Raw genomic sequence first — 24,513 nt, forward strand, 5'->3', positions numbered from 1 at the left:
CCTGAAAATTCTATTGTACTATTTATCTTGTCTTAATATACATTTTAATCGTTTAACTATCTTTTTCAACTCAAAATGTATACCCAATAAATTAAAAACTAATAATAAGATTTATTGAGAGCTATTGATTGATTGACATCAAATTTCCAACATTGATGCCCCTTTTTAAATCGAATTCCAACCCAACCATTTTTGCTTACCATCTTCCTTAATACACCTGGCAACAGAAGATGATGAATAACCTTAAGTAGGGGCAAACGTTTAACTTGAAAGGGATATCATATAATGTCGTTATTTATTGAAAATTATCTTAATTATTTCTGCTGTTGAATATGAATAAGAATATCAAAAATATTTAATTACATTATATTTAAAAAAAAAGGGGTGGCAAGACATGATATGTGGGATAAAAACAAATAGCGTGTGGAGCTTGAAAATATTTGTTTGGAGTGATGCATTGAGGTCCCTATAAGGCAGATACGTCCTTAACCTTCTATCCAAGTTAGGATTAGGCTTAGAGATTTATTGTCCAACCACTAAAATCTAATTTGAGCCACATGAAAGCCCAAAGGATTTCCCATCCACTCGCCACCTTATACATTTATCAACCATAAAGATAGCCCACATCGATTTGTTACTTGGTTAAGAAAAAGATAAAGAAGATAAATAGCCCAATTCTAGACATATTGGTTGGTTCAGTAAAGTGGGAGTCCTCTCTCTAACTTGTTACCACATAAAACTTAAAAGGGACTTTGTATTCATCAGTCATTACAATAAATAAAAAAAATAATGAATGCTAGGTAAACAAAAAAAACAGCTAGAACTTGTCTTATTTAGCATTAATTAATTATCGCAACAATTAATAAATGCTAAATAAGGTAAGTTATGACTGTTTTTGGCTGATTTTCTTTGATTACCAAATATTTCTGTAAAAAAAAAAATTTAAAATTGGACGTTACAAATAAAGACAATGAAATACTAATCCGATAATAATAAATAAGTAAAATATACATAAATATTTGGTAACTAAAATAAATTAGTCAAAAACAGTTAGAATTTATCTTATTTAATATTTATTAATTATTGTAATGATGAATGAATGCTAAAATAAAGTAAATTTTGGCTATGTTTTTTTTTTTCTAGTATTACTGTAAAATATATATGTAGTAGCTTTTCTTTGACAAGGTAATGCTTTAAGAGACTTTTGCCGTTTTCATTACATGAGTTTCTAAATAAAGTTGGCAAAAGCTAGTCTTCATATAGTAAATGCCATATTCTACTGACTCAAAACTCTTGTTTCTTAGTTGTCCCATGCATTCCTGAAATCTATATATATTGACCTCTCCATCAAATTGCTTAGCTAAGTCTTTCATCATCAGTTGACCTTGTACTCTTACTAGATTCTGAATGCTACTTTACATGGTTGACTTCCATCTTAAATCATACACATTATTTAATTTGCTTCAAATCTTATTTTAGTAGATGTAACCAATTCATTGGCACAAAGTCTTATGAACTCTTTTTTAAATTCAGAAGAGCTTTTTAGGTTACCTGCTTTTTAGTGATTGTTGGTTCTATTATACTCATTCCACGCTAGCATTCTTATACGGCATTAAGAAATTACCCTTTGTTGACTTATGAGTAGGGACAAATAGAGAGAAATTGTTGGGCACGACTAGGCTACCGGTAATATATAAATATAGAACTAATATAAAATTGTACATTAATAATAATGTGTCAAATGTCAAATGCTTACTTAGCTTATATATAATAGAAATCTACTATTTAATACAAATTAAACTACACAATATATGTCGTAGTAGTATGAACAAAAGCTGCTCCATATATAATTGGAAAATAGATGCTGCTACTCTTAATATTATAATATATGCATCCATATCATCCATGCATGACTCATTTTATCTTTCATCAAGTGAATAGAGAAGAGCATGGTTCACGTCCTTGTGCAAAAAGGCCTGCTCCAAAATTCATGTTCCTCTTGCATTGTAGCCGCTACCTTCAAAGACAGCGACACAAGAATATGTCTCACCATCTGATTCCGTATATATATTCCTCTAAACGAAGTTTATATATGTGTTCCTTCGTATTAAGTACCAACTCCAATTAACTTCAGCTGTCATAAAAAATTGCAATGAGATCACATCATTCCATGCAAATTGCAAAACAAAGAAAAACCAGAATAATGGAGTAGGACATGGGAATTACAATGTTATTCTGAGGCTTTCCCCAATAAAATCCTTGGATGAAAATGGGAAAAACATTGCAAGCAGCAAGAATATAAATCATTAATGCGTGCTTGCCCATCCATTCCATAATCATAGTCAAGCGACTATATCCACATACATCAACCTGCCAAGGAAAGAAGAAATACGAGAGAATAAAATTCAATAACACTGTAAAGAAGAAAACTAATTCTATATGATGCATCAGTATATGATTATAAATTAAGATAAAAGATAGATAGCATGAAATCAATCAATGTGTATCTAACCATCAAATAAATTCCAACAAAGAGGACACCGGAAGCGCCAGCAGTGACACACATATAACTGAATGTGTAGAGAGCCTTGTTTATGTGCATTCCTACAAGACCAACATCAAGCAAGGTTAATATTTACAAGGAACAGAAATGTCAGTGGCACAATCATTCATCACATGAAAGGAATATATGAAGAGATTACCAAATAAGTCCAATGCAAAGCCAAAAACTACAAGAAAAGAGGTTGGGATCATCCAGTATAGGATTCTAACTCTATGGTCCTGCATAATCCAATAAAAAAAATAACTAAGATTCTGATATAAATCAAAGACAAACATAACAAAGAAAAAAGTGAGGATTACCTTGAAATGGACAATAATATGTCCATAGTGCAAGCCAACCAAGCAAGTAACTATTGCCATCACCGAGCTGTAATTCCACAAAAAGAAAATGAGGGCAGATAAAAAATAGTCGCGTTCCATGTATATCTTTGTTATGCACCGACAATGTAAAAGAATTTAAGAATCATCTCAAATATTATTAAGAAGACATAGAGTACCTCACCTTAAGAGTCCTTCAGGGTCAAAGGGGGCCTGACACCAAGAAGGAGCATCAGGAGGCAATGGTCCATTTTCAGGGGAATTAATACTGCACTCCTGTTGATATTCATTACAAGAAAAGGTAACATATATGTTCAAGAAAATGCACCCAAGTACTAGAAAATTAGAGTGTAAACAATGTCAGAATCGCGAGGAACAACATACAGGCGTCCGTGCATATATTGGTCTCCCATACAGATGTCGTATACCCAATATTGTTCGATCAATCATTCCAACAGCGTTGCAGCCTGGTCCAGTGTCACCCCTTACTCCACATTTAACCTAGGAAATGGGTACCATGTAAAAACATAAATCCACCACTAAAACAAGTTAAATTAATACTTCAAAGTTTTTTACTTTGAAACCTATAAATAAGATGACATCAACACTCACTGAAAATATTTTTGGCTCTGAAGAAGACTCAGTGGCAATCCGATACTCCCAATCAGGAACATATAACCCATACAGCAAGGAAAGATAAATTCCAGATACAAACAAAGACACAGCCCTGTTGTAATCAAACAGATCTATCTGATGTGACGCATAGATATCAAACTAAGAAAGAAACTAAAGCCGGGAGGAAAAATTGAACTCACCACTGGTATCGATACTTCCTTAATAGGGATGATCCTGAGTTAACAGTATCATCACTTCTGAGCCAAATTTCACACAGTGCTGTCACCAAATATGCTAATGCAATTCTCTGGCATCCACCGAGTAAAATAGTCAATGATCAGTATCATAAAAGGAAATATATTAATATAGACAATATTAAGTGAAGAGAAGAAGAGAGAAAACAAGCTGCTAAGGGAATACCTGCAGTATTCCCATCAATCTTATGCGCTTAATATCCACCCCGAATGACAGGTCAGTCAGGCGATGAAAATAACCACCTGAGGAGCGAAGAGGGTTCAAATTTAGACATTCAAAAGAGAGATAAATTACAAAATGCAAGTTCTCAACATCAGAATACATATTAGTAAAGTCACCAATGCTAACTTGGCTTCAACATTCGATATTCTTCAAAAAGTACAATGCCAACAAACAAAGCTTAGAATTTAACCACAAACAAAGCCATAGGTTCAGTTGACTACCTTGAAGAAAAAGGCCCAATATGAGAAGCTTCAGAGCTCGTAGAAATGCTTTTCTTGTCGCATCAGCTCTGCAAGATGGCTTCTGTTGAAGAGAAAGAGGTTCATCTAGTCAAATGACAAAAAACTATCCAGATAGCATACTTCATAGAGTCACTTTACTGAGTGACATTGTAACAGACTCATTGGTTTTTCTGAATCGTGTTAATTAATAATTACATAACAGTTTCAAGTGTATACCTTGTACGTGAGGGCAAGTGCAACACCAACAATGAAAAGAAAGAATGGCATGACAAAATCTGCTATTGTCAAACCATTCCATGGGGAATGATTGAGTGCCGGAACAATACCACCAGCATCATCCACCAGTATCATCAGCTGCATCAGCAAAAATAGAATGTAACGAGAAATACAACATATTATTAACGATAACATATTTATCTGAAATATAAGGAATTAAGGACTAAGTCTTTGATGCGCACATTACACATTTCATATGTTACCTGCCCCAAAAAATCATATATATCACATGTCCAACTAAGTATCACATTTCTTAGATAATGTTAAGACTATTGAATGATTGGTTAATTGCTGAATGCAAGGTCTAAGTTATCTTTTCCATTAGATTAAACTATTTGTTGTCTTGTACCTTAAAAATGAATTATGAGTTAGAGTGATTAGCTACACCAAAGTGTAGAAGTTATCTAATAAGATACTTGCATTTGTATGCCTCCCACCTTCATTGTCTTTGAGGCACATGGTTGGGTCATATTTTGCAACGAAGAAACACCATGTGTACACCACCATTAAAATAAAGCTAAGTGGTAGCTTGTCTTATCCAGTTAAATTCAATAAGGCGCACTAAACAAGGTTCAGATCTGACAAAATTACATAAGGAATTTGGTGGTTGCAAAAAGAATTGACAAGTTAAAATATAGAAAGACAACGGTTGCTTATTCAATAGTCACCTTGCAATGATGCATTTTTTTGTTAACAAAAATATGATATGCATGCAGCTCCTAACATGGAAACAATGATCCAATAGACAGATAGATGCTACTTTCTAAAGCAAACAGAGTGTGTGTTATGCGTTTCATTGTCATATCCAAATAATAAAGTAATAATAAAGCAAGTGATAGTGGCGAGTCGGTTAACCATTACATCTAAACCACCCTCTCGTTTTCACTATGAAGCATTAGTTAACGTATAAACTAGAAAACTAATTTATGTAAAATTTAGATTAGTGACACGTAGTTTCGTATTAACCTAGTACTTTAAACTTTTAGAATTATTATTATGGGAGTATTATAAAACGTTTATGTGGCCCTTCTAAATTATTGAAAAACAAAAAATAATGAGTGTGGGAAATTTGTTTGTTGCCTAACTAACGGTTCGGAGATTAGCGAATTTGCCTAACAATTATTATCATTATTATGAGCAATCGTGTTGAAGATGGTTATGATTTTTCAGTTAATTTGGGTGCTCAAAAGAAGGAGCGTTAGCGGGTATATATCCCGATTTATTGGGCTTGTAAACAATAATTATATCTTGATAGTACTAAACTACTGATAAAATTTTTAGTTAAATATCAATATTTCAAATTTTGACTTAATAAGTAATAACGTAAGAAAATCATTTTTTAAGGAAGGAACTTAGGAAGCCAAATAGTATTGAGTTACGGTACACAAGATAGAAGTGTACGCATATCATTGCTTTGCATTTAGAATGGGGTATATTCGTTTATATCAACAATATATTCTCACATCAATAATTGCAAAAAGAAAATTGTATGCTTTTATTTTTTTAAAAATAGCAAAAAAAAAAAACTATATAATTAGAAAAGCAAATAAAACGAAATAGAATAAATAATGAAGAAAAACTGAAAAACAAACGGAGGGCGGTTATTTTTATAACAATATTTGTTATTAAAAGCAAAGATGATAGAGTATTTTAATTTTGATATAATAATATTAGGAGAGAATAACGGAAAGAGCAAGTAGAGGTAGTGCAGTTTAATTGGACGGTATTCCGAGGGAGCTGAGAAAAAGAAAAAAAAAAAAAAAGCGACTAGGAAACACCAAATGCAATTCTTTCCTTCAAAGTAAAGCATCATCAAAAAATACTTGGGATGCCAAAATCAATCAAAGCCTTTTTAGTTATGGCAATTCTGAGAATCTACCCGCTCTACATTCAATTATTAACACATTAAATAACAATTCAGTAAGTAGTGATTGGTGTTAGATGAGCAGCAACATAAATGCCTATCTATAAAATGGTTGTTCGCTGTTAAAAACGGAAAGATTTTACTACTTGGCTCAACAAATTTGCTCACAAACCCGTAATGTTGCATATGACCCTTTTAGCCTTGTAGTTGTATGTACTACAATCATTTTTGGCCTGGCATGCCATGACACTTAATCCTGATCTAAAAATCTGAGCAATACGACGTCGTTTCTTCCTCCCTATCGCGATTCAAAAAATATCACTTATCTTTTTTAGTTGTTATTACTTATTACTACTGCTACTACTACTACTAACTTTCTGTCACAGGCAGGGAGCAGTCACAGCACATATTAATTAATTATTAATAGCGACTAAAATTAAAATAAAAAATAAATAAAACTAGGGAAAAAAAAAAGAGAGATTCGAGAAGGTGAAAGAGGAGGAGGGAGGTGTGGGAATGTTACCGCAACAGTGAGGCCACGAAAGACATCAAGTGAAAGAAGACGGTGAGACTGAGATGGAGGTTGGTGCTTTGAAGAAGAGACTTCCTGAACAATCTTGGTGCTGTTAGGCCTTGTTTGGCGTTGTGGTGCAGCAATGGTGGCGGTGCTGGCAGATCTTGAATCAGAGATCTGCTGGACTGCCATCTCAACATCCTCATCGTCTTCATCAAAGTTCTTGATAGCTTCGTACTTCTCCATCTCTCTCTCTCTCTCTATACCTCTCTCTTGCTAACTACCATCTATTTACGCAGGAAAATAATGATTATCTGGAATCAAATATAGAGAAAGATTGTGTGCTGAGAGAGAGAGAGAGAGAAATGTGATGCGAAGGGATGAGAGAAAGAGAGGTCTTAGCAAGAATAAGGCTAAGGTGCTCCAAACTCTGAAGAGTAGTGTGTTTCTTGCGCTGCTTCTTTCTTTCCCTTTCCTCTTCCTCTCACTTTTATAGCGCACTTCCACCTGCGCCACAAACAACCCTTTTTACCCCCCTTTCTTTTTTTATCATAAATTCATATTTTATCTTTTAAAACTATTTTAAAATTAAAATATAAAGAAAAAGTCTAGGGCCAACAGTTTTTTTAAATTCTGACCAACATGTAACCAGCAAAAAAAAGTGAGTCATTAGATTAAATCTCATACCAATTTCACACAATTAAAATCATTATTGATGACTACAAATCACAAAAATTGCTGACTCCTAACACTCCTCAAATATAAATACAAGAATAAAAAAAGGTTAGTTATTAAAACGCTAATGACTTCTTTTCTTAAAAAAACACAAATGAAATTATTTTCAAAATTCGGCTTTTTTTTTAAATAGAATGTATTTGTGTGTTATTGACTTATTATTCTCTATTATGTAAACCTTCGTTTTTTTTTTTTTAATATAGAATCTATTTTTTTGAATTGATAATTAAACAAATCAGAGGCTCGATTTTATAGTTGTCATCCACGAATAAAAAATCAAACAATTTAATTTTATGGATATTAAAATTTAAATTGTAGGAGACATAAATTGAAATATCTAATCTTAACGATAATTCTTTTTTTAAATCGGTATCTAACTCTGATTCTCAAATTTTAATATCCAAATCTGACGTTTAAATTTTTTTAATTGTTCTCTACAATTTTATGATATACTACTCACTTCAATAATAAAAGAAAAGAAAAAACACACATTCCTCCCTGATATCAAAAATAAAAAACGTCAAAATTGAACAAATATGATAATTTGCAAATGACGAAAACAGGCACTTCCGAGTTCCGATGTATATTTTAGATGATTAATAATTGGGTGAATACTCTATTCGATTCCTGATAATTACTTCGAAAGGATAACGAAGTCTCTAAAAAAAATATCCAATTCAACTTCTGATCTTTTTTTTTTAAGACTGATTAGTCCTTGTACCAAAAAAAATAACATTGATTTTTTTTTTGTCAAAAATCTCGTTGTCTTTTGAGATAATTGTAAATGACTGTTTTGAATTTTTCTCTTAATAATTTTTATAATTTGTTTTGTTTCTGGTAAATTTTACCTGTCTTAGAAAATGGTAAGTTATAGAAAGAGTTTCTACATGCAGACTCCAACTTCTACAAATATATATTTTATTTTCCTTAAAAGAGGTTAGGCCCGAGGATCATTCTTTCTAAGGGCCCAAACTTCTTATTTGTCAATCTAATCATTTCTTGTTACCTTAAAATTAACACTATCAAACTTATATATATTCACAACATTTAATCTATAACTATATACGACGTAATACAAAATCCATGGTCCACTCGTAAATTCAAGATAAAAGTAAATCCATACAAAATTTATAAAAGACAATCCAAGCTAATTAAAAGTATTTTAGTAAAATATTAAGATTTCTTTCCTCTTTTGTTATGTGTATATTGAAAGGATAGTGTTTATACTTTGACCTAACAATATAATCAGACTTAAAATAAATAGAAGTCCATTTAAGAGATTTAACTATTTTTAAAATATCTCTTACTTATTTAGGGGGGAAATTTCAACAATTTATTTTAAAAAAGAACAATTATCTATTATTAAAGATATAATTATTCTAAAAAATAATTATTTTTTCTACTATAAATATACTAATATCTTCGAGTATATTAAGAAATCGATCTAAAAAAATTTGGCCTGTTAACTTAAACACCAGAGTCCTTTATGTAGATACTACCTCACTTTCTCACGAAAAATTCGGACGATAATATCTCGACATCAATACAAATTAGATGCTGCCTTAAAAAAGTCTAGACCTCATAAAAAAAAACCCAATTTTAAATACAGGTATGCTACACATACAAGCCTTTTTGGTTTATAAGTCTTACAAGTTGGCACAAGTCTAACAAAACACACGCGCATTACACTCCCACATTCAAGAGTAAATACACGCACGTTACTCAACCACTTCCTGTTTCCAAAGCGCGCTACTCACCATTATGAATGGCTCTTCTTCTTCCTCGATGAAAATCACAAATGTCATTTTTCTTCGCGTTTCTCCTCCTCCTCTTCTTCCTTCTTCTTCTCCCCTTCTTTGTGTTTCTACTCTTTTTGTTTGCGTGTTTCATCTTCATCGTCGTGTTTCTCCTCCTTCTTTTGATTTTGCAACATTATGTATTTTTTTCTTCTTTGTTTGATTTTTTCCTCCAAAAAGAATTATGAGAATATGAAATAAGAAGATGAAGAAGAATAAGCAATAGAAGATGAGGAGGAGGAAGATGAAGAGTTATGAATTATGCAGAACTCATCAGAATAAAAATACACCTAAATATTTTCTTTTTACACCCAAATATTTTCGTTTTTACACCCAAATTTGCTGCAGATACATAAATGAGTTATGTTACGTGTACACTAAAATCAGCCACCAAAGTTAACAAGGGCTGCAAAATACACCATATTGAAACCAGCATAAACTATAGAATGCAAATACAACTATAAAACCATCATAAAAAAAAAACAAAAATTAGATTCATGAATCATAACTAAACAGAAACTAAAACAATTCAACTAAAAAAATAAGACAATTCACCTTCCGTCAGATGAAAAGTCATAAACTGTAAATACACCCAAACTTTTATAAAAATACACTCAAATATTCTTGATTTACACCCGCACGTCTGATATAAAATGGACAAGATTATATTAATTATAATCAGAACTAGTACATTAGATTCAATTCAAACAATGAATAATTAACAGCAAATTTCACAGGCAAGGTTCATGCACTAGTTCATCTGACAATCTGAAGTTGAATTATCCATTATCTTCAAAAACGATTTCAGAACTTGATGTCAAAAAACAATGGAACTCGAGAATAACAAAGAAAGAGAACAGAGAGAGAAGAGCACGTAAATAAAGAAGGAGAAAGAAAAGGCAAGAAATTCGAAAAAAAAAACGGAATTCTTTCAAAATTAAAAATATGTTAGAAGCGCGTGAAACATATGTGCATAACAAGCGCGTTTAAGCGTAATATCAATTAGAGAACTTATAAGACTTTTATAGCAAAATCACTTATAAGTAGAGATTAATCCTTTTAAATAACCCTCAAAACAAGATTATTAATTAAGTAACTATCCTCTCCATTTTAAGTAATTTTCGCATATGCTTGCTTCTATGAAAATCTTTCCTCATCCCTATTCCGGATAACATTTTAAATTAAAAAAAGATAAATTTTCATTGGATAAACTATTGTAAATTTAAAGAATGGTTTCGAGATTTTCAAATCCATTACAAATTTGAAAAATTAAAAGTGTACGCCATAATTTGAATTTCAAAACACTTTTTTTTTTCAAAAAATGAAAAAATATAAAAAAGGATTAAATTAAAATACATACTACACTTCAAAGCAAATTTCTAGACAAATTGCACATCAAAAAATCCAGCAATAACTTTTCACGATTTCATATTCATGCTCATGCCCTATATATCTTTTAGAATGTGTAACTTCATTATACCATCCATGTTTAGATTTTCTATTAAACACAGCATTATTCAATGTTAATAAAATGACATCCCATTATAAAAAAAATGCGCATAATATTCGAGTATTTTTAAAAATTATATATATGAATCGAACATATAGTATTATATTCTTTTTTCCTGGGGTCGATGTATATGACTTGATTGATCACTTTTTAATTTGAAAATACTGAGGTCCTCTACTCCTCTATATCACATAACATCTTCATATAAAAAAAATGAACCCTTGATTGATAGCTGTGTGATTAATAAGTATTTTTGGTAGGTTAACCATTTTCTTTTTCTTCCTCCTCAAACGATTACGACTGGTTGAGTGGTTATAAAATTAAAAAAGAAAATATAACATACAAATATTTAATGAATTATAAAATAAAAAATATTATATACAAACAAAAAATCATCAGATACAAAATCAATCATCATATATTTATATAAATATATATATATATATATTATTTAACTTATTTTTAATACATATTTTATATTTTAATATATATTTTATAGAAATAATTAATTTATTAATTAATTTTTTATGTACACATAATATAATTATATAAAAATACATATAACATGTTGTTACTAATTTCATTGTAAATTATATATTTATTAATATAAAATATGACTCCGGATTAGACCAAATCTATTTGAAGAATGACTGAATCTTAATCCGAAAATTACATTATGTAACTTAAAAGTAATAAATGCAAATCTAATCAAATATATTTTGCATCCGGGTCAAGATGTGAACACTCCTATTGACCTATTCTAGATCAAAAAAGAATTAGAATCAACAAATGACATTAGTATTGTTTTAAGTAATGTTATACAACTCATTGAATCACAATAACATATAACAAATATCATTATATCAAATTTACATTGAGATCAAACATTAATCAACATTTAATCGAATAAATTTTTTGTTTATATATACTTTGAATAAATATATATTGGCTATTTTTAAATATATAAAAATATAACAAACTATTTTTGATTGATACGAAATTCTTTTTAAAGTATTTGTAATATATAAATTTTTAATAATTCAACTTTTTTTTTAAATTTATATAAATAAAAAGTTACTCAATAATATACTATTTACTTAAGTTGACACATGCATCATTTGATCCTAATTCATAATACTAATATCTACAATATATATATAACAGTTATTATAAGGAATCAAATAGAATACATACATTCAAGTTATTATACTCTTCATCAAATTTTTTAACAACTAAATTATATCTTTTAAAAAATAATCAATAAATAGAGATAATAGAGATAATAACTGTTAGTTAGAAACAAGAGACTAAATTAGAGAAAAGATTTGTATATTATTAAATGTATTCAAGTTGTCTATTTAAATTGTCTATTCAAGTTGTCTGAAATGATACAATATAAAAGGGTATTTATAGATAATAAGAGAGGCTAAAATTGTTATATATGGATAATTTTAATGTGAAATACAACAATATTTGATTATTTTGGTATTCTACACGATTGTGGTAGTAGCACAAAACATCACTGACGTTTTACAATAAAAAAAAATTTAATCATGAAAGAACAAAACATCACTGACGTTTTGTAATAAAAAATATTATTTTAATGGAAGAAACAACTAACATTTTGTACATAACTATAGTAATGTTTAACACACAGTTTGGTTCATCTTAAAGAATTTTACCCCTAAAAATACAATATTAAAAAGAAAAAATTCGATAAGAGAATCGTAATAATAAAGACGTAATATTCTATAATAAATATTCAGATATACTAAATAATTCTAATTGATCCTAATTGATCATAATTATATTCTAACAATAACAATAATTAATAAATATGGATTTTGTAGACTCTTGCAAGAAAAAATACTTTTGCGGCCATTGTGTTTTTTTTTTTTTTTTTTGTGTTAAAAAAAATTTGTTTGACGTGGGGCCATCGGTCGTGGCTATTGGATAGACATGTAAAGAGGAGACACAGAATAATTCGCTATCCCATAAAGATATTTTAGCATGATCACCGTAATATGGTGCTCCTCTAAGAGCAAATAATTTTTTGCAATAATTAATATGTACAATAAATTGTATAAGAATGCATTATTATTATTATCTCGTGATATTGCAGTATGTTGCATATAAATGTATAGTAACAACTAATTAAGCGCACGATATAAGTCCATCACATGTAAATAACCTGAAAAGTTAGGCTAACGCAACACGAGACAAGTGTTGTAGGAACTACGTTAATTAAAGCGTGAGATTCAAAGGAATTAGTGAGCTTTGAAATTCAAGTGAAGTCGACGTGAAATTGATATTTGAGAACTATTAAATAATTTAATTGATTTAACTAAATTTTTTATTTAACGATTTTTATGTATTAATTTCATGTAAAGTCGACTTCACCTGAGTTTTTACCGATTTATATATATGTGATCGATGTCCAGATATTTTACTTGCTTATTCAAAATACAACCATATCATCATCATGTACATAAAAATCTCCATTATTAATAATGATATATTTATACATATTTGGTTGGTCATTTTATTTAAAAATTATATAAAATAATATATATGTAAATATATAATTATTGATTAGTGACAGATAATTTTTAATATACGCAATGTATTTTTTTTTTAACATACATATATGTAGTTATTTTTTAAAAAAAAAATCAGCCAACTCGCAAAAGTAAATCAAACTAAGTTGAATCAAGTGAAATTCAAACTTGACTTACGAATATTATAACAGAATTTATTAATAAAGTTTAAGTTTAACTTACCAAAAATTCACAAAATGACTCAAATAATTAGAATCTATATGAATAAATTATAATTTATGTATGAAATATATATATTATATATCTATCAATTATTATTTATTTTCTCTATTATATATACAAATTATATATGTTCTTATGTAAAATTATATATTATTATTATAAATTAAAAATATAAAATACATACTTAATATATTAATATAAATAATTATATTAAGTAATATATAATTATCTTTATATATAATCGAATTAACTCAGAAACTAATAAATTTAGTTTATTCAAGTTTAAATTTGACTTATTTAATATATAAATTTACATTAAGTTCAAATTTAACTTACAAACTCATGAACTCAGTTTATGAAACTATTAACGAATTGAAGTTGTTGCTTCATGAGCTCGCTTGAATTATTTTTAGTCTAATGTGGGATCTATCTAGGTACAAATTAAAGCACTCTTCGATTTGTATGGGGATTGCGAGCCACACCTCTAGCTAGCTTTATAGGGTTGGGTGCTAAATTAAAAACAGCTGTAAACATGAAAAGAAAAATTACAGTTAAAAAGATAAAAGACAAAAGGAATAATTAGGGTATTCATAGATCGGATTCTATCCGCATATCTGCGGTGTTTATCCGAATTCAATTTAAAAATTGCGGTCGCAAGACTTTTGGATTGGATCGGATTGGATCCGCATACTAATCGGATCGAATTGCAAATTTTGTATTAGTATCCGCATATTCAATCTGCATATCTGCGTATCCGCAGAAATAAAAAAATAAATAAGTAAATATTTTTTTATGTTTTATTTTAACTAATAATTATCATATATGTTGTATTATTTTAATTTATTATTTAAAAAAAGTATGTTTAATATTATTTTAAGAGTAAACATATTTAAAAAAATAAACTTTTAAAAATATTTTTATGCTTTGCGGATATATTTAATATCCGATCGGATCCAACTTTAAAAACTGCATATATTAAATCCGATTCTCGTGCACCCTAACAATAACCACGTGTGTGATCATTTGATATGCGTGCTGTAAATTTGAAGTTGTGATTCCAATTTCTAGCCAGAATAAAAGAGATCACAATTCACATATTCATGTCAAATTCAAAACTTGATTGATTCATCATATATACTTAATTAAATTTCAAATTGAATAAAATAAAATCACTCTTATGTATGTATAATTTTGAAGTTCCCTCTTACAAAATTTTCGTCCGGGGAAAAAATAATGTCTGAGAAGTCATGTTTTTTAAATGGAAATGTAGAAATATAATTTGTTTATAAATATAATATTCAAGGTATGATTTGAATTTATTAGTTCCGTCAAAAAAAAATATTTTAAGCAAATTATATTTATATATATATATATATTTTGTTCTTGTGTGGGTAGCCGACTTCAAGGTATATATAGTTTGTCCTATTTAATACTTGAATTCGTCTCTCCTTGAATTGGGTGACATATATGTCGACTCTTCTAAGAACGGCGGCGGTAGCACTTACAAAGACATTCCAATGTTCAAGTTAGTAAAAGTAAAAGATAAAGATAAAGAAGTTATTCGGAATGAATAATATTCTTGTGACCTAGTGAGTCACTTGTATTTAGTGATCTTATTTAGAGGGGTTTTTTATTTAAATAAAATATTTGGACTCCTATATTACCTAATTCTCCTAAATGGTTTTTTTGAATATGAATCCTCTAAATCATATAATATATAAATCGTCCTAGGGTTGTGTGTTTTAATGAATATATAAATCATTGTACCCCGGGACGATTTATGCATGAATTGCATAGGTGAATAAGGCATAAATCGTCCCAGCCCACTGTGTGTTATGAATAACACGTAAATCGTCCTAGCCTAAGATGATTTATGCATTTTAACCTAAAACACTCTATCCTGGCACGATTTGCATGCTTCTTCCTAGCCCTCTACCCCTAGCACGATTTACGTGCAAATTCCAAACCCACATGTCCCTTAGACGATTTTTATTTGTATTTAACAATAATTTTTTTAATTTAAAAATTAATTTCTAATCAATATTTAACACTTGATTATTAGTAAAAATTATATATTAATTTTATAAAAAATATAAAATAATATATACCATTTTTAAAAATTAATCATTTAATCTTTAATTTTTCATAAAAAATAATTAATTAATACAAATAATATTTTAAAAACTTAAATTTTGGAAACAAAATAAAATTATTTTAAATATTTTAACATTTTAAAATAATTTTTTTAGTTACAAAAATTTTTATATTTTGTGACAAACAAATAACTTGTTACAAATAATATTAAATTTTATGACAAATTAATTTTTTATTATAAAATAATTGGAGTTTTTAAAATAAATAAATATTTTGTTATAAAATATTTTGAACGTTTGCAACAACTTTATTTTTTATTACAGAATATTATAAAATTTTGCAACAACACACCGATTTGTTACAAAAGCCAAAATAATTTGTAACAAAAAAAATCAAATTATTACAAAATATCAAAATGTTTTGTAACAAATTGTATTGTTGTTACAAAATATTATTATTATTATATAACAATCACTAATTTTTGTTACAAAAATTAATTTTTTTGTAACAATTTTAAATTTGTTATAAAATTTTTGTTACAAATATTTCATTTTCTTATAGTATATATATAATCAAGCTCATAATGTGATTTACATAAATATTTGTATAGTAGAATATTCTAGAACAAATAAATAAGTCAACACAATATAAATTTGATGAATAAATATATGAAAATTAACTTTAATTAATATTAGTTTATTTTTTATTGTAAATTAATTTTTTATTTTTATTTTTTTTTAATTTAAAATTTAAAATAAAAATAAATTTAAAAATTGTAACTTAAAAAATTAACTTCTTAATTGAACTCAAATTTGATATAGTAGTAAATATGGTATAATTGCATCAAAAAATGATTGTCATATATTAAAGAAACACATATCTTTTTATTCGAATTACACATAAAAATTTTCACATAAATCGTCCTAGGGACTTGTGGATTTTAGATTTGCACGTAAATCGTGTTAGGGGGTAGAGGGTTAGGAAGAAGCACGTAAATCGTGCCAGGGTAGAGTGTTTTAGGTTAAAATGCATAAATCATCCTAGGCTAGGATGATTTACGTGTTATTCGTAACACATAGTGGGCTGGGACGATTTATGTCTTATTCACCTATGCAATTCATGCATAAATCGTCTCAAGGTATAATGATTTATATATTCATTAAAACACACGACCCTAGGACGATTTATATATTATATAGTTTAGGGGATTCACGTTCAAGAAAACCATTTAGGAGAATCAGGTAATATAGAAGCCCAAATATTTTATTTAAATAAAAAATCCTATTTAGAGAAATTTGTGAAAAAATTTATATGTCTATCTGATTGGTACTTAGTTATTTAATTTTATAGAATAAATTTATTATGAGAACAAAATACATATTCCTAATATAACACGTGTATATTTAATTTTAATCAAATTTCAATTTATAATTTTACCTTAAGCGAATTATAACTAACGTACGGATCATATAAATGCTGATTATATTTTATTTTTCTTTTACTAATAGTATGAATGTTTGTAATTAGTAGATATTCTCGTTATTGTGAAGCTATTAAATTATTAATTAATAAAAATACCCAATCATTATTACTGCTACAAAACGTTAATAACATTATATGTAATTTGCACCGACCCGTTTTGCATACTGCATATGTAGCACTTTTGGATGGTAAGAATATTTAAAAACAAAAAAGATGGCAGGTAATGGTACCGGCGGTGGTTTATGAGTTTTTGCCTTTTTGGTATACCTGAATTTAAAAATTGTCACTGTGTGTGCAAAATAGAATGATGTAATTCATGGATATAATATGCTGTTATTAAGTGTTAACCACTTCATCACTTGATACTTATAGATTTTATAAGAAGAAAATTAATATTTTTTCGGTCAGCATTAATTAATCTTTTTAGAATTATTTTATTTATCTTATATTTTAAATTTTAAATCATATTAAATCTTAAATTATAAATATAATTTTTTAAATTGACTAATTTAACTAATTAAAAAATAATTTTTCATATATTTGTTTCATTTTAAAATTAGAGGATGGTGATAGCCAATTATTTATCTTTCATTTCCTGCACTTTTTAGTTATGACTTAAGAAGCGCATGCACGCAGCATGCTCTAATTAAAGGGTACGTATTCATTTTATTTATCCGTAGTAGTTTAGGTTTTATGATTTTGTTCATTGCATTTTAATATTTCGATTGATTGATGATTATATATATATATATATATATATATATATATATATATATATATATATATATATATATATATATAATTTTAATATACTAATAGTATAGAATATTTTACACCGTTATTTATTTATATTTATTGATTTTTTAATTTAGATAATTATTTGTTTCATCAATCAAAATGAAATTATATATATATTAAAAATAAAAAATATTTATTTAAAATAAAAATAAAAAATACAAACTATCAGAATTTATTATTTTTAGTCATCACTTTTAACTATCAATCTAATTCTTTTAATTTAATAATTTAATATTATACTTTAACCTATATTTTTAAATATTAATAACTAAAAATAATAAATTTTAATAATTCTCTAATATTTTTCACAAAAATAATTAAAAAAAATGAATGAAGAGTTAGTCATTTTTCATTGGAAATATATTATGTGAAGTGTATGGAATGGGCGGTGCAACATCGTCATACTAATGTGGAACCTAACAGAACATGCTGGGTCATCTTATATTCTTATCTTGTGATCGTGGCCCCTAAAAATTCCACTATTTTATATATATTCGTATAATGCACCTTCACGTAGGAGCAGAATTACTGTTTTTAGAATTCCTTTTTTTGCCTCAATAATTGTTCTTTACATAAATTTATTGAGGTTAATATCTTAAATGATTATTTGGATCAGCTAAAAAAAAATTGGAAACTTCATATCCTTCCTTAAAAAAGTTTTAATTACATTTAAAAAAACGCAACATTTAGTTTTAATCTTCACAACATTTTAAAGAACTAGTTTTGATATGCGTAATATTTTTGTTATTTTTTGTCTTCTTATTATCGTTTTCTTCTTTTCGTAAGTGATAACGTGATAATATATATATATATTCTGTTTAATTTTACCATGATGTAGTACATAAAATGAACGAATATATTTATTTTCTTCTGGTAAGGTGATATATCATCATGCATGCGATGATTTAATTTGGTACTGCCACAAAGTATAAACTAATGATGAATAATGACTGAATGAACAAATTAATTAGGCATTGCAATTTGCACCCAAAACAAAATTAGGTATTTCACCAGAAAGGTAGGAACTACACATATATAGTGGAGTGGGAGCTTGTCCTATTAATAACTTGATTTTATTAATGCTGATGGATAATATTCTTATTTGCAATTTGATTTTAAATAATTTTTGTATATTTTGTCATTCACTCTTTTATGTCATAGTCAAAATAAATATTTCTTCAAACTGAAAACATTAGTCCATTTTGCATTATTTTAAAAAACTGACATGTTAAATTATATTTTTAATAGTCCGAAACATTATTTTTGTTTGAATAAAAAAATAACGAATAATACATTTATAAAAATGCTATTTTTACAAAACTCCTATTTGTCTAAATAGAAGGAAAATGAATTAACTCCAAAAGCGGGATGGATTCAGAAATATTATCATGAGGATCAATAATATATATAATATTAAAAAATTATGCAAAAAATTATATAATACAAAATATATTACAAAAATATATTGATAGAGAATATATTTTAAAGTATAAAATATGTATGTATTTTTTATTAACGAAGTGGTCGATTCTTCATATCATAAAATTCATCGATAATAGAATCTGTGTCAAATTTTTCAACAATTTTCTATGTAATATAATTAAAAGACAATTAGCAAGAAATTCATCTTTTATTTTGTTTATGCGTTATTCCTCACAATATTCATAGCTGAAAAATATCTCTCAGTTATAATAGTTGAAACAGAGAGAATTAATACCAAATGAATCAAGAAGGACGCTCACAAAAAGAAAAAAAAAATTCACTTTATAGAATTTGAAAATTTTTATTTAATTAAAAAATATTAGTAATAATATCTTTTCAGATTTCTTTAATATTGTTACTTACTTTTTAGATATTACAAATCATTAATATTTAGGTTAGACTAAACTTTTATTTATATTAGACTAAATACTAAATAATTTTTTTTAAAAATTAAATCGTACTTAATAACTTATTACTATTAATCTTTTTTTTAAAAAAAATTAGGGAGCTGAGTCCTCCACTCGCCCCGTATGTCCGTCTCTGTCCCAAAGTGATTTTTTATATTAACGATATATACTAAAATTATCTATAAGATTCCAATTGCACTAATTATATTTTTCGTCAGACAGTAATGGTATGAGGACGGATCAATCAGTAACACGTGATATACTAAGGTGGATGGTTGTGCTTCATGTTACAATACTATTTGGTCATGTATAAACTTGTATTACATGTTGCAGCATTCTTCGTTCACGTGTAGGTACTCCCAGTTCTTCTCATATAAACCAACTTAAAACTCTGGTTGATTTAGGTATCAGAATTTTTTGTAGGTATTTTCAATTACTGTTTTGGAGATGATATAAAGGCACTTTGAACACCCCTCAGTGCCATTTTCGATGTCTTTCGTTTAGCCTATTTACACACAACTAATTTTTAAGTATGTCTTGTAACAATGATTATGTTATTTAATAAAAGAATGATATCATTGATTAATAAATATATTTTTTAAGCTCAAAACACATGTATTTTATAGAAATTGAAAAAAAAAATTAATTTTTGACTTCTTGTTAAAAATATGCGTATTTTTGGACGAAAATAAAAAAATGTGTTTAATCAATTATATATTTTTTTAAATAATATATTTATATAAAATATTTTATAAAAATACTTGTATTTAAATGACTTAGAAAAAAATAAAATTAAAATTAATACATCTAAAAATATTAAAAATTTTAAATTTATAAAAATAAAAAAATTAGTGAATGAATTAATTTGGTGTATAATATTTAATTTTAGAGACTAAAATAAATTACTTAATACAAAGTCAGGACTAATTTAATATATTTATAATAATAATATAGCAGATGATACGTGGACAAATAATACTAATAGCAAAAATAAACATATAATTAAATAGTATTATGAGTTTGTGACATATGGCACAACCATTCATATCAACATATCACATGTCACTAATCAATCTGTCTTCATATTATTATAGGTGGTTAAATTATAAAGTTATGTTATTAAACTATATCAGTATACTATTAACAAAAAATGAGTCAAAAAAATATGGTACATTTTTACTGTTATTGAAGATGTAATTAGCGTAATTAGAATAGTTGATGTTGGACCTGCTGCTTAATGACTTAGGTGACTACATGGCTAACAAATGAAATTTTATGTCAGACATGCAAAAAGTAAATTATTAGATGAATTTATATGTTTTATTGTTTTATTGATGTTTGATACGAGGACTGTTAGAAATATACTTAATACAATTCGGTGGTTGATTTGACTTCATGTAAGTTAATTGTGGGGTCTAATTGAGGTCATTTAATATATTTGGAGAGTCTGTTTGAAGTCCGATAATTGAATTTGCAATGTATTACTGGTTTAAGGTTTGGCTTCGGCAGTGAAGGAGCTCATGCCCAATGTACACCATAGATTCTGCGTTTGACATATGTGGAAGAATTTCAACAAACAGTGAAAAGAGCAGGAGTATAAAGGACTACTATGGGAGTGTGCAAGAAAAACAACTCGCCATGGTTTTGATCAGAAGATGGATAGGTTAAGGAGACTAAACGAGGGAGCTTGGGCATACTTGGATAAGTGGCCTAGAGAGGCATGACAAGGGCCTATTTCCGATACGATAAAAAAATTGACAACATTTATTAGGGCTGCACACGGATCGGATATGATATCCGCGTTTTTTTAGGTCGGATCGGATATCGAGTATATCCGCATAATTCAGCAATCTGTTTGGCTGTTTTTGCAAAAAAATGTCCAGAAAATCCATTTTTTCACTATATCAGTTTACCGACCCTCAGTGCCATATGACTGCAATTAAACAAACCATTCTAATTTTCAAACAAATAAACCATATAAGCCCTTAGTGCCATATCAGTTTACAATTGAATAAACTATTCAAATTTACAGAGATTATTACACAATAACAATATAACACAATGATTCAAGTACTTTAATCTATAAGCATTTGTGTACAAATAATATTTATTTATTCTGATACATTTTATTTTAAAAATTAAAATTAAATTACCTATAAACCTAATGAGTTGAAGAGCGAAGACGATAGAGACGAAGGTGGCCTGATCTGACAGATTGACGAAGCCGCTTGGGGAGACAACCACCGCCGATGGAAGAGAAGACCAAGCCGCTAGAGGAGACGACCTCACTGCTGGAGGAGGTGACCGCGCCGCTGGAGGAGACCACTGACCGCGAGCGCTGAGCCGCTGATGGAGGAACGACCACCGCGCCTAATCGCCTACTGAGAATGCGACCGCCGTCCACTACGTCGATGGAGGAGGCGACGAGGGTGCAGCTGGAGCCTGGAGGAAACGACGAACTTAAGGGCCAGTGATGGATAGTGAACGCCGGTGATGGACTGTATACACCAGTGATGGAGCGAGGTAGAGCCGATCAGAGAGGAGAGGGAGAGCCAAAGTTTGAGAGTCTGAGTAAGAGTCTGAGAGGAGAGTCCAGAGAGTGAGAGAGGAGCGCCATAACATTAGGGATTTAGGGTTAGGTCACATTACATTAGGGTTTATTTAAAACTAGGCTATTTATATGATGTGTGGATATGCGCATCTGCAGATTGAATCTGCGGGTATCACTGTCAAATCCGCTATCCGATCCTATCGTAGTGCGGATCAGATAATATCCACAAAATTCGGATTGGATGCGGATAATTACCGCAGATATGCGAATATTATCCGATCCATATACAGCCCTAACATTTGTAACAATGCTTGCGAGGTTTTTAACTCGAGGATCAGGAATACAGAGCTAAGCCAATAATCACCCTGCTAGAGGAGGTCCGGATGTTTGCAGTGCAGTCGATTGCAAAAAACAAGGTTAAGTTATCCCACCATGTTGGTAAACTCCCACCAATACAGCATAATAGATTGTAGAAAATCCGAAAAGAATCCAAAAAATGGTCACTGATTTGGAGTGGAGATGAAGAGTATCAAAGATTTGAGATCCACAGTTGGCCCACCAACATGACTGTTGACTTAGGAAAGAGTATCTGCACTTGTAGATTTTGGCAAATAACGAGTAATAAAGTTCTTATTAACTATTGATTTTATTTGTTTATATCATTTGGTTAAACAGATTTTGAAATAGATAGTGACTGGTTTATATTTAATTTAAGTGTTGTTCATTGTTTAACTAGTGATTGGTCTCTGGTGATTGGTTAATATCTATTTATACTGTTTGATTAAATAGATCTGGGAATAAATAGTGACTGATTTATATATTTAAGTGTTGTTATTTGTTTAACTAGTGATTTTGGAATAGATAGTGACTGATTTATACATTTAAGTGTTGTCATTAAATAGAAATTTTATGACTGTTTCATAATACTTGTTTTCGTAGGCATGCCGTGTGTCCATGTATATGCAGCCATTTACAGGATAAATCAAAATCTAGAAGATTTTTGTCATCATTAGCTGACTATGAAAACTTATAGAAATAGCTACAAGCACTCTCTCAATCCAATACCAGGGTAGGATCTTTGGGAGAGAAGTCAACACAATAGGCCTCGTGCACCCAAAAAAAGGAGACATACGGGGCCAATAACCAAAAAATGAAGTAAGGACATTGATGAAAAACCCTCTAGTATTAAGAAGTCAAAAACTTCAACTAAGTTGAAGGGCAATACAAGAAATTCACGTGTACTTATTGTGGTACGAGAGGGCATATAAAGAGGAGTTATGCTCACAGGAAGGCTGATGACCTTGTAAGTGCCCTTGCTAATGCAGTAGCAGCCATTGTAGCAAAAAAAAAAAAAAAATCCAAGGCTGGAGACACTACAGACCCAACAAATGCTGCTACTGACACAAGCTGCTGAGGTTATTGAAAATGCTCCATTAGCACCACATCATGTTGTTCATGATGCACAAACTTCAGAGATTATACTCACCCAACCCACTTACTCACAACCAGAAAATCAAGAATAGGTAGTGATTGGTTTCTAATATTTGATGAACTGTTGACTAGTTTGTATTGGTTTATCATACATAATTAAATGTTGTTTGGATCCAATTGATTGATGTTATTTGATTATATATTGATATCTCTTAATTGAGTTGCATTGATTTTTAATTCTGTTAAAAATCTTACTAGGTCCTTCCATCAGATCCACCTCCACCTTCACTTCCACTTCCACAACATGTGACAAGGCCTGAGAAGCTGCAATCTAAGAGAAAAATAACTTTCAAGATGGATCCAATGCAAGGAGCAAGCTCTAGGACAGCTGCACGCTTGGCAGAATTTATGAAATTCGTCCCCAACCCGGGCTTCAAACCACCAACAACAAAATAGAATACAATTTGCAGTATTGACTGAAAGTTGTGCAAGACATATTTTGTAAAATACATTTGATCAAACTATGCTCTTTTGATATTTTGAGATTCTGTTATATAGGGTAATCTGTTTTGGCTAAGG

At 28.9% G+C, this 24,513-nt stretch overlaps 1 protein-coding gene across 2 annotated transcripts; it reads right to left on the reverse strand.

Moving 5' to 3' along the window:
* Window positions 1–1,662: 1,662 nt before the first annotated feature.
* LOC112744990 (uncharacterized) lies at window positions 1,663–7,823 on the reverse strand. Of its 2 annotated transcripts, XM_072234261.1 has the most exons (13): window positions 6,878–7,823; window positions 4,431–4,568; window positions 4,194–4,275; window positions 3,916–3,992; window positions 3,696–3,802; window positions 3,493–3,607; window positions 3,265–3,381; window positions 3,065–3,156; window positions 2,863–2,929; window positions 2,703–2,781; window positions 2,513–2,604; window positions 2,227–2,370; window positions 1,663–2,134 (listed from the first exon to the last, which is right to left on the reverse strand). In XM_072234261.1, the coding sequence occupies exons 1-13, from the start codon at window positions 7,112–7,114 to the stop codon at window positions 2,108–2,110; spliced, it is 1,374 nt and encodes a 457-aa protein (XP_072090362.1). In that variant the 5' UTR covers window positions 7,115–7,823; the 3' UTR covers window positions 1,663–2,107. The 2 variants fall into 2 exon arrangements, with proteins under 2 accessions (XP_072090362.1, XP_072090361.1); XM_072234260.1 differs by having other exon boundaries at window positions 2,703–2,929; window positions 6,878–7,704.
* Window positions 7,824–24,513: the final 16,690 nt, after the last annotated feature.

This window comes from Arachis hypogaea, chromosome 4 (assembly GCF_003086295.3).
Source record: "Arachis hypogaea cultivar Tifrunner chromosome 4, arahy.Tifrunner.gnm2.J5K5, whole genome shotgun sequence".
NCBI lineage: Eukaryota > Viridiplantae > Streptophyta > Magnoliopsida > Fabales > Fabaceae > Arachis > Arachis hypogaea.